We start from the raw sequence: 13,457 nt of genomic DNA on the forward strand, positions 1-13,457 counted from the left end.
CTCGTTCAGTTTCAAGATGGAATCCAAGCGAAAGCAAAATCTCGCGGCCGCTATCATAGCCACAAACACAAACAACACAGCGGCTCTTGACGAATTGGACGCCTGGTTTCTGAGAGTACCAATGCAAAAAGCCCTGCAATACATCAAAGATCTCGGTAGTATGGGTACAGAAGGCGAAGAAGCAGCCCACGCCATGATGAGAAGAACGTATCAGAAACATCAGGACGGTACCGTATCAGGCCATCGTGTGCCGTTCCACACAATCATATTTGGTGATCTTGAGACAGCGAAAGACCGTGCGCTTCTCAGCATGCGCACCGTAGCAATCAACCCCGATCCTGCTATAGCTGACTACTTCGAGACCAAATACGGCGACGCCAGCAACGAGTGGTGGAAGACGATGGGTATCTTCTATTCGGCCATGTGGGGTACATACAGGGGCGATGTCACATTTGAGAGGATGAAGCGAAATCTCAATATTGCTGTCGCAACACGGATGTTACACGGTGGCGATGGCGCTAACGAAGGCTTCGAGATCCAGCTCACGGACCTTGAGCTTGCAGCTACAACCACTCTTAGTAACGTCGAGTGTGAGGTCAAGGACTATCCTCCAGAGGTATTGAGACGAGCAGGGTGCAAGCTTGGTGAAGATGGCTGGCTGCAGCAAGATTCTCGATAGATGCTTAATGTGACGCGGCGGGATGTGAAGTGGAAAAGGAGTATCCGAATAGCAGGAACGACCATGATGTCGAAGAGTGAAGTATCGACATACTGAATGAGGCTCGACTAAATGTCCGAGCAGTATAGAGCGCACAATAGGGCAGGAACGCTTCATGGTTTCGTTGACGTGAATGAGCCATGCATTGATCTCACGTGTGTTTCGCAGTTTCACTGTAGAGAAGTCTTCTTCACTTCCCTTATAAAGGTCTAGCGCTAGTGGGTTCTGCGCTTACAGCCTTGTCAATTGACAACGTGTTTGACGCTGACGCACAGTGCTCCTTCCTGCTCTCTGCTGACAATTTGCTTCGTTGCATTATCTCCCTCAACCTCAACCAGTCTTTGAAAGTTGCAATCATGGCCAACTTGCCTGTTGTCAAGGTCACAAGGACCGCCATACCTGGTGCCCTCCACGCTGACATCCTTGCCTATCTGCAAGACCTCGCAATTGCAGGCTCTGTCGGTGCGGCAAGCCTGGTCACCAAGATCAATAACCACCAAGGATCAGATAGTGGAATTTCACAGTGCGATCTTGACACGAAAGCTGACAACTTAGGAACACGAACCATCAACGGTGCCCTCCCGAATAACCGAAACGCTACCGACATCTCAACCGATACCAACAGAACAACACTCATCCGACAGGGAGCCCTCGACCTCATCGACCAGTACATAGACGATAGATACGGGAGCCTCAAAGCATACTTCATCGATTCATATGCCAACGAAGGAGAAAACTGGTGGTTCGCCCTTGGGTTCCTACTCGACGACTTCCACAAAGCTTGCCAAGAAGATATACCTGCGAACAGACCGTCCCATCAGAGAGCAGCACAACTTCAGACATTTCTAAATGAAGCCATGTTCTTGAGATTTTCAATTGCGGACGCCACCTTGAATAATGGTGGGACTGGAGGTAGTCAGGCACAGGGTCTAAAGATCACAATGACCGATTTGAGCAGGGCACATCGGATGATCAATGAGGCGCCCTTATCCCTTGGCTCACGAAAGCACCCAATGCAAGATTCTGACTTTGCTGTTGGCGGTGATGGGTGGTTCGCGGGACGGGGAAAGTGGTGGAGTCCGGAGAAGCTGGTGGCCACGGGATGGTTGCGAAATGGTTGAGACCTTGGGATATGCATCGGGGCAGCTGAGGTGCTTCACATCGATCGGGCAAGAGTGATGCGATGCTGGGCTAGTGGTTATACTGTTTTGCAAGCTACCTCGATTGCCCTCGCTACCTTGACAAGTAGGCAAATTCGAACATGTAGTGAACGACGCTAGAGCACGCCTCGTTGAGCATCGAGCAGAATTCTCATGCAAGATTATCTTCACCAGAAGCTTTTCACTTGCTCCGCCGACTAAAGTAATACTTGTCTTGTTGGCAGCCTCTCCCGCAACGTCATTTGTTGTACGGGCTCGCTCACGATTTTTCCTGCTGAGACCGTACATCTAGTTATGCCACTCTCTTACTAGAACTCGAGGCACGTTGCTGCACTTTCACGGCTATGGCATCCATATCTCACACTACTACTCGAGGCAGCAGCGAGATCATACACATTGACGTTCAAGCTGATGTTGTCACTCTCCTGCGCGACCTTGCAATCGTGGGTCACTCGGCTGCGACGAAATTGTTGGGTAGAATTGAAGTGTCGCAAGAAGTCCAGCATATTGAAGACACGTCAACCGAAGAGAGCACAACTCTTAATGCGGACGACATGGATGAAAAGGTTGCCGCACATGCATGGCAGATGTTCAGGCGTCCAGATACTTTAGACTCTTCGTTCGACGTCGTTCAGCGGTACAAGACCAGAACCGACACTACTATCCTCCTCATCCAATATTTTGGCGATTGCGAGGTCCAGAGACATCTCGCCACCGAACACATCCGCGAATCTCGTCTCTGGTGGTCGGAACTCGAGATTCTCGTGCTTGCATTCGACCGTGCTTGGCTGAAGACACAGCCTAACTTCAGAAGGCATCATCGAAAAGAGGAAGAATTCAGGAGACTGTTTAATGACGCCGTGCACGTAAGATTCTCGATACTGAAGGCTCTCAATTTGTGGCCTGCCGGCTGGACCCGCCTTGCCTCGTACATCACCTGGAATGACCTGGCCAATGCACAACGAATGCTCGAGAAGGAATATGGATGGTTGGGTGGGACGGTCCAGTCGCAGACCTCGGACTATCTCGTGGACAGCAAGGGTTGGTTCGCCAAAGTGGGAGAGGGACTGAGCGAGGAATTTTTGATCGATAACGGGTGGCTGAAAACTGAAGAGGCCGTGTAAGTCGCCGTTACACGAAGCCTGCAGCATCTAGCTGATATCAATCTCATATCCGTTGTACGAGATCGATATGTTGGTGAGAGACGCCGTTGGAAACTTCACTTGTTGAAATCCGTCAGTGATAATTGAACATACGACCGGCTGCCAGGCCTTTCTCCAGTCGAGACCAGCAAAGGCAAAATCTGAGCCATAATTCTTCAATTTGGCGTCATCAAGGAACAGTCTCAGAAACGGCACATGGGTTGAGCGCCGACTGACGCTCCCGCTCGCAGTCTTGGACGGCATCATCAGTAACCTGCTTCAACCATGCATCCTCCAAATCGTCTTCCTCTCGCCCAACCCCGCAAACTCAACATCCTCCCCATCATCATACGGATTCGGCAGAACCTGCCTCATCATCTGCTCAACCCCCTTTCCTCTTTCTCTCGCGCTCTCCCACTGCCTCGGATACCCCAGACTAACCTCCTCAAACCTCACTCCATTCCTCCAATCCGTCCTCCTCACATGCAAATGCCCCGTAATAACCACATCCGCCTTGAACCGCGTATGCCAGTCCTCTGTCCTCTTGGTTCCACACCACAGACTAAACCGCGGTATACTCGGAATGGTAACCAGGTCCTCCCTCAGCGGCCAATGATTGATAAGCACGACTTTCGTCTCGGCGTCAACCTTCGACATCGCGCTTTGAAGTCTTTGCTCTGTCTTCGCGAGGAGTGCGTCGCACCATGCATCTCTCGTCTCATACGGGTCAGGATGAAGAAGCGCCTCGTCCGTTGCCATGATGTTGTGTTCTTGCGCCCATGCTAGCGCGTTTTCACGTGTAACATCGTCAGGTCTGAATGAGTAGTCATACAGCAGGAACATCGGACATATCAGTGCTTTAATAGCATTGGGCGTGTCATCGCTATGCCAAGTCACGAACTCATCCTCGGGCGTGATCACGCCGTAATCGTTCGCGACCTTCACGCATTCGAGGTACTTCATTTCACCACGTAGGTTGTCCGGCACGGGGACCTGTGCACTTGCCGGGCTGGTGGGTGAGAGCGCATTGTCTTCGTGGGCGACACCGGCGGCGTGGGGTAGGGTGTAGAGCTCATGGTTGCCTGGGACCCAGAAGACTTGTTTGAAGAGTTTGGTGGTTAGAGCGAAGGTGGTGTGGAGGTGCTCTAGCTTCTCGCCGATGTCGCCGGCGATGATGAGGGTGTCTTCCGGGTGAGGTGGGAGGAGGTAGAGGGCTTCGTGGTTGGATTTGTGGGAGATGTGGAGATCGGAAATGGCGTAGAGTTTGCCCATGGTTGATAGATTGAGTGTACGGTCCGGAAGTACTTTGTGATGATGCACCCTCGATGTATCGGCAGTGCTAGTGGTAGGGTGAAAACTTTCGTCTCGGTCGTGTCGCTGTTGCTTGGTGGCAAAGAAGGACTCGACGGCTGGCTTTGGGACGCTGGTCGCAATATGGAAGAAGAATAGTTCTCACCGCCCTTTCAGCGACAAGTCAGCCATGCCATCTTCGCTGCCAGCGTCCAATTCTGAGACTCTGGTTTTATTCGGTAAGACATCTGGGGTCGTTATTGTTCTTGCAAGTACAAGCTGACAGGCGCTGACTCGGTCGATTCCTGTTGGGACGCAAATTGCTTGAAGCTATTTTTAAACATCGCCAAGCCCTTGCGACGACCCGTCGACTAGCCTCCTAGTGGAATATCAACGTAACCGGCGTCATCTAGGTATAATGTGAGAACCGGCTACGATGAGATTACTCAAAGACTGGAGTGCTAATACAGCAGCACGAGAAATCGAGTCTGACAAAAGAAGGTATCAAGGTGTTCTCCGTCCTATCTGCTCGGACCGCTATTCACTACTTCCACTCGGGTCTTATGTCGACCTTCCACCCACCCTGTATTATTGAATGGCATCCTTCGGGAAAACCTGGTGACCATCATGCACACGGCTACCCGGTCCGAAGTCTACTACGATGCCCCTGTGCCGGTCGAGCAATTGGCAGTATTTTGCTAAAACGCACACTCCTAGATCTCTGTAGACTCATCTAGCTCTTCCCTCACGCCTCGCTCTCAAAATCCATGTTTGACGCTTCTCGTAGGTCGTCCCAAAGCTGCCGCGTCACGTTGTCACTGATTCCGCTGATCCACCCATCATTGTCGACAACATAGATGCCACGGCTGATGAGGGATGCAAAGCTGCGTTGCATGACCTTTGCCCGAAGCAAGTCTTGGTACAGTATGTTTGTTGTGTCGGAGCGTCCTGCGCCAGCTTTGCACAGTCGCACCAAAACCGAGTTATTGAGCACTGCCTGTAGGTCGACAAGGCCAAATTGTCGACGCTCATCATCGCCTGAGCTAGCAACACCTGCAGCCCAGTGACCTTTCGCCTCTCGAACCAGAGCGCCCAACTCCTTCCACCATGCGATCGATGCTTGGCCATACTTGGTGGCCAACATGTTTGCTGCCCAATCGCCTTCCGTGAAAGCTGCTCGGATCAGGGCCAGTGTCTCGTGCTTTACCGAATAATTGTTCGCAAAGATTGCCAGAAAGAGGGCTTCAGCGGATCGAAGCTGTGAGGTAAGGCCGAAGATTGCTGCTGAAACCTGTGCCGGCTGGACTTCGAGGACCTTGGCAAGGTGCTTGACAGCTTCGATGTACTCCTTATGCAGTTCTCCAAAATCAAGGATTGCATTCGAGATGCGGATTGTCTCTATCCTCAGAATCTGCGACAACCGTGCAATGACTGCACTGAATTCTTGTTCTCCTAGTTCTCCTTGCTGCCTGAGGCTGACCAGCATCTTGCTGGTTTTGCTGGCGTTCTCTTGGGCGTTATGTAATATGAATGATACATATTCGGTTCTTGCGTCGGCGTGACGCCTTGCAGTTGCCACAAGCGGAGGAGGATTAGCCATGTGTGGAGTAGTCGTTACGACTGGATGACCCCGTATGATCGAGAGCCGCCGAAGTCGATCGATGAGTGTCGATCGATCAGCCAAGGAGAGTGGATCGGCAGATGTGTTTTCTGAAGGCTGTATTCGATGGTGTAGTCGAAAGAATACAGTCTGGACAGACACAATCATAGTCACTTTGCGCTAATAGTCATTCACCTTCCGATGAGTTTAGCTTAGAGCTATAGCACCGGGAGTTTAGCCCTTACCTACCTCACCTGAGTCTCATTCGTGCCTCAGCCGTCCCGTCCAAGAGCGAATTTGACGTCTGGTGCGATGAGATCTAGCGGATTTGTATCATTTGTCATGCCATCCGAGATCGCTTGGTACACGGTCCAAATTCCTACCTATGAGTACTACTCTGCTGCCTTCGATCGCTTGGTCAGGATCTGAAGGAGCATCAGTGATGTCGAAGATTTCTCGCACTCCTTGGATCATCTTGAAAGTCCCATTGGTGAGCCGAAGCAGGCCTTTTGTACGATGCACTTCATACGGCTTTGCGTTTCCACTCGGCCACAAGATATTTTCGAGGCATCCTTCGAGTTTAGAGAAGCCTGCTTCGTCAAGGACAGGAAAGCTGATATTGATAGTGGACAATGTCGGATCAAGGTGCGAGTGTCCCTTGCTAGAGAAGTCAGGACCGTTGGGACCTGCAGAGAATGAGCTGTATGCAGACAGATCCAGAACTGTTCCCGACAAGCTTGATACGCGGGAGTGGTTCGTTACCACAATCTGCGCAACAGCATTGATGGAGAGAATCCTAGCTTTTACCGCTTCAAGCTCATCAGTATCGACGAGATCGGTTTTGTTGAGTATAATGATATCAGCATGTGAAATTTGAAGATGAGCTGTGGACATTAGTGGCGAGCTTGGATCATGCTCATGGTGTTCATGCTCGAGCTCGGGAAGCTCTTCCCGTGTAGGCTCATCCAAGCTCTTCAAGATGTTCTTGGCATCAACGACGGTCACAATGCCATCAAGGCAGATGCTGCTGTTCAAACCTTCGTCCATCCAGAACATAGGAGCGATGTTACCTGGGTCAGCCACACCGGTTGTCTCCAAGAGAATGTAATCGAAGTTCTTCTGGCGCTCCACCAAAGACTCTAGAGCTGCAACGCCAGAGTCCTTGACGCTACAACATATGCAGCCGTTCTGCAGTGGGATCCATTCCTCTGCGGACTGGCCATCCTGAGCTACCGTCAAGGACTTCTCAATGTCGGCAGTGTTACCAAATTCTGTACCGGTGTTAGCCGGAGGGTATGATTCATGCTGGCCAGGACCTAACTTGCCGTTCAGAATAACCGCAATCTTCTTGCCATGTTCTGCTGTCAAAATGTAGTTGAGTAGAGTAGTCTTTCCAGCGCCCAGATAACCTACACTAGCGTCAGCGGGATGGAACGTAGGCAATATCTGATGCAGAGGCCGAGGTTAGCCAGTGACAAAAGTACAGCTTCACCTCTTGTTTAAGCATCTCCCACTTCAGCTCTGGGGTAAATCTTCTCCATTGTAGTAGCTAGTTCGCATACACAAGCATCGGATGGGGTCTGATATGACGCCGAGAACCATGTATCCCTTACCTGTAATGATGGTGATAGGCACCTTCTTCGTAGATGGAGTCGCACTGATCGACGTGTCGCCTGTTGCGTCTACCAAGTCAGGCGGTGACTCTTCATCGCTATCACTCATGGCTGACAAAACGGTCCTTCGTGCTGTATTTGAAGGAACGATGCTCTGCACTCGAGAAGAAAATGATCGAGAATGATGTGCCTTTCTCCAAGCCCCAAACCAGCCGGAACTCCCCCAAAAGCCATGCGGCAACCGCGATGCGAGAGTGGGTCGACCGTAGGGCTTAGCGTGCTTCCCTTGCCAAGACTAAGCAGCCTGAGGTATCATAATGCCTCCAGTCCGCAGCCTCTCTTGTGGAGGATGGTCTCTAGCACATAGGCTGCGTATCGACACCATATGGAACATCAGAGCTGAATACACCGTGCGGAAGTATCACAGAATGGCAGCCAAGTCTCCTGCCCGATCAGCAAGCGGAGGAGCACCCCCGAGCTCACCACGACTCCCATCACCTCCACCTCTCCCAGAGCTGCAACTTGGTCCTAGCAGTCCTTCGGTAAATGCTGCTCCGGGTGGTCTAAGGCTGGACAACTCAGCACAGCAAGACGATGGTGCTGCGAGGAGGATACGGCCTGGCACCAGCGCATCAGAGATGGCACGTGGGCCGCCATTTGTACCTCTACACCAGCTTGAATCGCCGTTTCAGCTCCAGGAGTACCTTAAGTCGTCCTACTCCAGTGTGACGAGAGATGACCGCTCGAGCACCATCAAGCCGATCACAAAAGACACAGCCATGCAGCTAGCGACTCCTCCAAAACAACAAGATACCGGCGAACCAGTTGATCGCAATCTATGGCTCTACGAGCTGTGCCGTTTTCTTGTACAGAGAACGAATCGTCTCATTGTATCCTTCTTCGCAGACAGCCCTCCATGCTCCAACCAGACCTGTCCCGAAATGCGTGCCTCGGAATGGCAATACCTTTGCGCTGTGCACGAACCTCCCAAATCATGCTGTGCAATAGACTACTGCTGTCATACGTTGGACTGGGCTGCCAATATCCTTACCAGTACGAAGCACTTTCCGTCAAGGCTATCATTGGGCGGAGAGGGAGGAAGCGCCTACTCCAGCATGCGCCAGCTCACAAACATTTTCAGAAGAGTCTACAGGATATATGCTCATGCATGGTTTCAGCACAGAGAAGCATTCTGGATGCTAGAGCAAGAAGAAGGCCTATACAAATTCTTCAGAACAGTTTGTGATGCCTATGCCCTGATACCAGAGGACAATTACACAATACCACCAGAAGCAGAAGGTGATCGAGACGACTTTGTTGATACGCCAGTGAGCCAGGGGAGGCCAGACATGGACAATGCACTCTCCAGAAATGATACTCAGGTCAACTTGAACCAGCAGCAACCTTCGCAACCATCGGCGCAACGGGAGCCAGAACCTGCGCCCGCCCCTCCCTCCACACCAGCTCAAAGCATGCCTAACACACAGCGGCGGCATAGACACACACCAAGCACGGGCACACAAGTAACAGTGATAGCTGAAGGTGCAGAAGAAGAGGAGGAAGACCCATCGAATGAAAACAAGAGAAGCCAGTTCTCGCAAGCAGTACCGGCAGAACCGACAGCTACATCTACGACACAAGTATCATCATCATCCTCACCTCCAAAACCACAATCTAGATCACCAAGACCAGACATGTCGATACCCATAACAGGAACACAAGCAGATAAGATGAGCGCTCCCGAAGACCCTACGCCGACGCCGGAAAGGCACAGCGCCGATCCGTTCGCAGAGCCTGGAGATACAGCAGCAGCGGCTGAAACAGCTACTCAGATACCAGCAGCATACCCGTACAGGACACAAGGTGATGCTTCAAACGACATGGAACCACCGACACCTCTGACTGCAGTGGACAAATCCCAGTCCCTCCCGATCTCGAAAATAGCCATGCCAACACTAAAGACTCAGACACCGCCGCCTGCCTCAACTCAGGACGAGGAGGTGCGCTCACCAGGAGGAGGAAGTATACGTACTGTAGGAGGAGATATACTGAGCGGCATCCTAGCCCACACCTACGACGACGACGACAGCAACGCCATACCACCAAAAGAAGAGCTGGAAGCGAAAACCCAAGCCACGGAAAACAAGACAATCCCACTCGAGCCAGCCGCCGAAGTTTCGCCCGGCAAAGACGCGAAAGACGTGGGCAAAAGCGCGGAAGACGACGAGGAAATGGGCGAGATACCACTCGATAGAACCACAACCGCGATTCACGAACCCGAGTCACAGAGTAAAGAGGATGTGAAAGGCGAAGATAAGGAGAAGGAGGAGAAGGAAGCATCCAATGCCGATGGCACAAAGACGGAAGAGGTAGCGTCTGGCGTCGTGTAGAAAGCGAGACCAGTTCCTGTGGAGTTGAGGATGACTCCGATACGTCGACGAACTTGAGTAAAGGTACTGCACATCGAAGGACAAGCAAGGTGTTCCGGAGGAGCATCGGCTGAGCTGATATATTGTATTCGGGATGTCACCATATAGGTACGGTGCATACATAATGCAGTGTATATGGTATACCACAGTAATCCTGTACTCAAACCTTCCTTCGTGTGATCAAAGCATCGAGGTCATCCACCTTGGTAGTTACTGCATTTCCGAAGCACCCCAATCTCTAGTAGGAGCAACCGTGACAAGCGCACTGACACTCGATTCGAGCTCGGTTGTGGTCTACTAATGATCAGGACCACGCTCGATCTTTCACAGTACTCCATGTTTTGTCTCGGGGGCACCCCAGTAGTAAACCACCGCTTCATACCTGGTCGCCTTTCCACGCTGGCATCGTAAATGGGACTTGCTATGTCGTGGCCAAATAAATTTATCCAGAACTTGAACCCGAGATCGCAAACTACCGAACTTCCCAGTTCTATGCACGACCTCATCATTAGTACAGCATTAAATGATCTGGATCGTCTCCTATACCTGAGTGGATAGGTAAGTAGTTATACAGACTCTGAAGCATCACACGCAAACAACCAGGACGCAAGCATTTACCAGCAATATATTGAGAATTTGATACATCCTTGACATGCACCCATAAAAGCTCAGAGTCACTCGTGCCCCCATAGAGCGCTTATAGCGGTGATATCCGGGCTCTACCAGCCCTGAACAGGACTGCGAATCGTGGATATCCGGGTGCAAAAGATGAAGCATCAAGCACTGCGGTTCAGGGCATGGAACGTAATTATTGCATCCGAGAGCGAAGGACGATACCACCTACCTAACTAGGTATGAGGCGAATACGATGCCGACACCGTCATATTATCCTCTCCTATATGGCGCATCTGTTGTCGCCTCGTCATTGACCAGCAGTGAGCTCTCATAGTGACAGTATTACTGTAGTCCGAAACATGCTCATCAAAAGTCTTCTTTCGTAGTTCGGAAAGCCAGTAGCACCTACTTATTACCTCGGGATCCTTATCATGGTTGGACAGGAGAAAACAGAAATGTGTCGCCCGAAGTTACACTACGGCTGTGGGACGTGAGGACATATGGTCTGATTTCCAATTCGAACCGGATAGACTTCGTATGCTATAAACAGTTGTGAATGTGCTTCGTCTCATGGTCGAAGGCATGCCCAGTCTCGCCTCCCTCACCTAAAATGCCTCCTAATCATCTCACGCCCAAACTCTCCTGCCTCATGACGTCCGTACATCACTGCATCAGCGACATTTACCTCGATCTCAGCTTCTTCCGTGTAACGAGCGATTTGACTCATATGTCCCATAGTCCTCCCAGCCCTCCAGAACCATTTCCTTACCCGCGTTCCAATTCGCAATTCCCAGGACCATAACCATCTTCCCAAGTTTGACGCTCCACAACTTCGGCTTGTACTGCTGTCCCCACAAGTGCTCCTGCACGACCGTGCACCATGCCTTGCTAACCACCATAACGTCGAAGAATGTACCCTTCGCCGCGCATCTATCGTCTGGGCGTGTGTGTTGGGCGTTGAGACGTGATAGGAGGAAGTCGAGATGTTCGTGGAGGATTTTGCGGAGGAGTTCTGCTGGTAGGTCGTTGATCGTGACTCTTGGCTCCTTTGGGGGAGGTCTTGTCTTCGCTTCATGCTCTTCTTTCAAACGAATTCGCTGCCTTTCGTGCTCATCGATCTTATCCGTAACATGTTCCGCCAATGTCCCATATAAGTAACCAGTACGCCTCGACTTCCACCTACTCTGCTTGGGGCCAATCATGGGCGGCAAGAAGTCCGGGGCCCACATGTCTTCGTCCAAGATGTCGTACCAGAGCTTGTTCACGCGCATTGCATCGTAAAGCTGATGAACAATCGTGTGGCCGTTTTCGGGAAATTGGTCGGGTCGCATGCGGATGGTGTCAGACTCGACGTAGTGCTGCAGGATCTGGCGAAGAAGCCCGACTGGAAGATCGCAGAGATTTGGCATTTTATCGAGGGCGGCTGCGGTCCTGAATAATGTTTATGAGGCTGAGGTAGAGACTAGACAGATTAGCACATGCAGCAACCCGGATCTTCTTACATACTTCGTAGTATCGCTCTGCTTGGACTGATCGATATAGAGGTGCTGATTGGATGTAATATGTCAAAAAGTGTACGTAAAGTTGATGAAAAGCTGTGATGGGGTGAAGGAATCTTCGAGTGAAGATCGGTTGAACAGACACAATTGTAGGCATCTGTTACTGCTCGCTTGCACGACTGTTAGGAACGTACTATTGTCCACAAAAATGTTTCTCTCCTTCGCTATAAGCCAGTGACAGTGCTGAGTTTAGCAATACGCATGATACGTAGAAGCCCACCACATCAAGACGAGTTTGGCTGTAAGTCAATTCCAGAAGTCTTGGGAATGATCGAAGGAAGTGAAACGATACAGCACCACAATGCCTGAATTGATGTACTCCCATCTATGCCTGCGGCTACCCACAGTGCTTCTTATACCCATCGTAGGGTTGAAACAACGAACGCTGCAAAGAAGATCATGATAATCAGCTGCCGCCTGGATATCCTGGCCTCAGCTTGGACATCTTGGGCTCTATGAGAGGGTGCCACTGCGCCAGGAAAGTAATTGCTGTAGCTATGTCAGCGTCTCTGCTACAAATACGTGTGATGCTTCTGCTTACCCCACATGATGTAACAACTAGCAAAGCTGAGAATGAGTGTGCTTCGCCATACCCTACGATACAATGTCAGCTTATTGTGTTCTGAATGTCCTTGCACAGCCATAGAGCGATATCTTTCCGTTTGATCTTGCGGTGGGCGTATGGGAGAATGGAGAACATACGTCTGGTTCTCGCCTTTCGGACTGAAGAAGTATGCTGCGAAGCTGAGAGCGCCTATGACAACGAGGCCGACGAGGAGAGACCATCTGTTCAAAGTCCAGTGTCAGCAAAGTCTCCTTCAGTCCCTACCAGTAGCTTTCTTGTAGTCTAATGTGTCCGGCTCTTGATTCCCTGGGCTTGATGAAGGCAACCTCACACAGATTGTCGTTTCCTATACAAAGCGTTTCTCTTTCCCGGATGAGGTCCCGCTCTCCGAGGTAGAGGTGTAGGAAGTGTTAGACCTCCATCAAGCATCCGTGTGTCGAGACACGCAGATCGAGATGTTCCATAGCACTCGTGTATCTCAGATCGAGATCACATGATTGAGTACAAGCAGCAGAGAAGTGCAAGTCGTAAGATGGGGAGCACTCACCCATTAGCCATGGCTGTATGTGATCGGGGACGACAACCTATGTAGGTTTTAAGTGGCTAGGATTTCGTCCGAGGCAGGAGTGGTACGCGAGGGTGCGAAATTGAGGTGAGACGGTGGGGGATCGTTCGATCAGGATCGCGGCTTTCGCACAACGGTGTTGGCTTGGGTTTGAATGCGGAATTCCAGGCGTGCGTTTATGGAAAACACCTCTTGTTCGTT

General features: G+C 51.0%; 8 protein-coding genes across 8 annotated transcripts; 4 read left to right on the forward strand and 4 right to left on the reverse strand.

Annotated features, from left to right (window-relative positions):
- Nucleotides 1-16: 16 nt before the first annotated feature.
- PMZ80_007938 (uncharacterized protein) lies at nucleotides 17-679 on the forward strand (the record flags this gene model as incomplete). The annotated part of the gene is made up of 1 exon (XM_064876343.1): nucleotides 17-679. The coding sequence occupies one exon, from the start codon at nucleotides 17-19 to the stop codon at nucleotides 677-679; it is 663 nt and encodes a 220-aa protein (XP_064727650.1).
- Nucleotides 680-1,074: 395 nt separating this feature from the next.
- On the forward strand, nucleotides 1,075-1,839 carry PMZ80_007939 (uncharacterized protein; the record flags this gene model as incomplete). Its single annotated transcript, XM_064876344.1, has 1 exon — nucleotides 1,075-1,839. One exon carries the CDS (start codon nucleotides 1,075-1,077, stop codon nucleotides 1,837-1,839), a length of 765 nt encoding a protein of 254 aa, XP_064727651.1.
- Nucleotides 1,840-2,222: 383 nt separating this feature from the next.
- Nucleotides 2,223-3,002, forward strand: PMZ80_007940 (uncharacterized protein; the record flags this gene model as incomplete). The annotated part of the gene is made up of 1 exon (XM_064876345.1): nucleotides 2,223-3,002. One exon carries the CDS (start codon nucleotides 2,223-2,225, stop codon nucleotides 3,000-3,002), a length of 780 nt encoding a protein of 259 aa, XP_064727652.1.
- A 297-nt stretch (nucleotides 3,003-3,299) lies between these two features.
- PMZ80_007941 (uncharacterized protein) lies at nucleotides 3,300-4,292 on the reverse strand (the record flags this gene model as incomplete). The annotated part of the gene is made up of 1 exon (XM_064876346.1): nucleotides 3,300-4,292. One exon carries the CDS (start codon nucleotides 4,290-4,292, stop codon nucleotides 3,300-3,302), a length of 993 nt encoding a protein of 330 aa, XP_064727653.1.
- Nucleotides 4,293-5,055: 763 nt separating this feature from the next.
- On the reverse strand, nucleotides 5,056-5,910 carry PMZ80_007942 (uncharacterized protein; the record flags this gene model as incomplete). Its single annotated transcript, XM_064876347.1, has 1 exon — nucleotides 5,056-5,910. The coding sequence occupies one exon, from the start codon at nucleotides 5,908-5,910 to the stop codon at nucleotides 5,056-5,058; it is 855 nt and encodes a 284-aa protein (XP_064727654.1).
- A 333-nt stretch (nucleotides 5,911-6,243) lies between these two features.
- PMZ80_007943 (uncharacterized protein) lies at nucleotides 6,244-7,632 on the reverse strand (the record flags this gene model as incomplete). Its single annotated transcript, XM_064876348.1, has 2 exons — nucleotides 6,244-7,319; nucleotides 7,524-7,632. 2 exons carry the CDS (start codon nucleotides 7,630-7,632, stop codon nucleotides 6,244-6,246), a joined length of 1,185 nt encoding a protein of 394 aa, XP_064727655.1.
- Nucleotides 7,633-7,951: 319 nt separating this feature from the next.
- PMZ80_007944 (uncharacterized protein) lies at nucleotides 7,952-9,913 on the forward strand (the record flags this gene model as incomplete). Its single annotated transcript, XM_064876349.1, has 1 exon — nucleotides 7,952-9,913. One exon carries the CDS (start codon nucleotides 7,952-7,954, stop codon nucleotides 9,911-9,913), a length of 1,962 nt encoding a protein of 653 aa, XP_064727656.1.
- A 1,346-nt stretch (nucleotides 9,914-11,259) lies between these two features.
- Nucleotides 11,260-13,249, reverse strand: VMA9 (H(+)-transporting V0 sector ATPase subunit e; the record flags this gene model as incomplete). The annotated part of the gene is made up of 3 exons (XM_064876350.1): nucleotides 11,260-11,998; nucleotides 12,829-12,912; nucleotides 13,239-13,249. 3 exons carry the CDS (start codon nucleotides 13,247-13,249, stop codon nucleotides 11,260-11,262), a joined length of 834 nt encoding a protein of 277 aa, XP_064727657.1.
- Nucleotides 13,250-13,457: the final 208 nt, after the last annotated feature.

The sequence above is a fragment of the Knufia obscura genome, assembly GCF_036327395.1.
Source record: "Knufia obscura strain CCFEE 5817 isolate CBS 148926 chromosome Unknown scaffold_10, whole genome shotgun sequence".
Lineage (NCBI taxonomy): Eukaryota > Fungi > Ascomycota > Eurotiomycetes > Chaetothyriales > Trichomeriaceae > Knufia > Knufia obscura.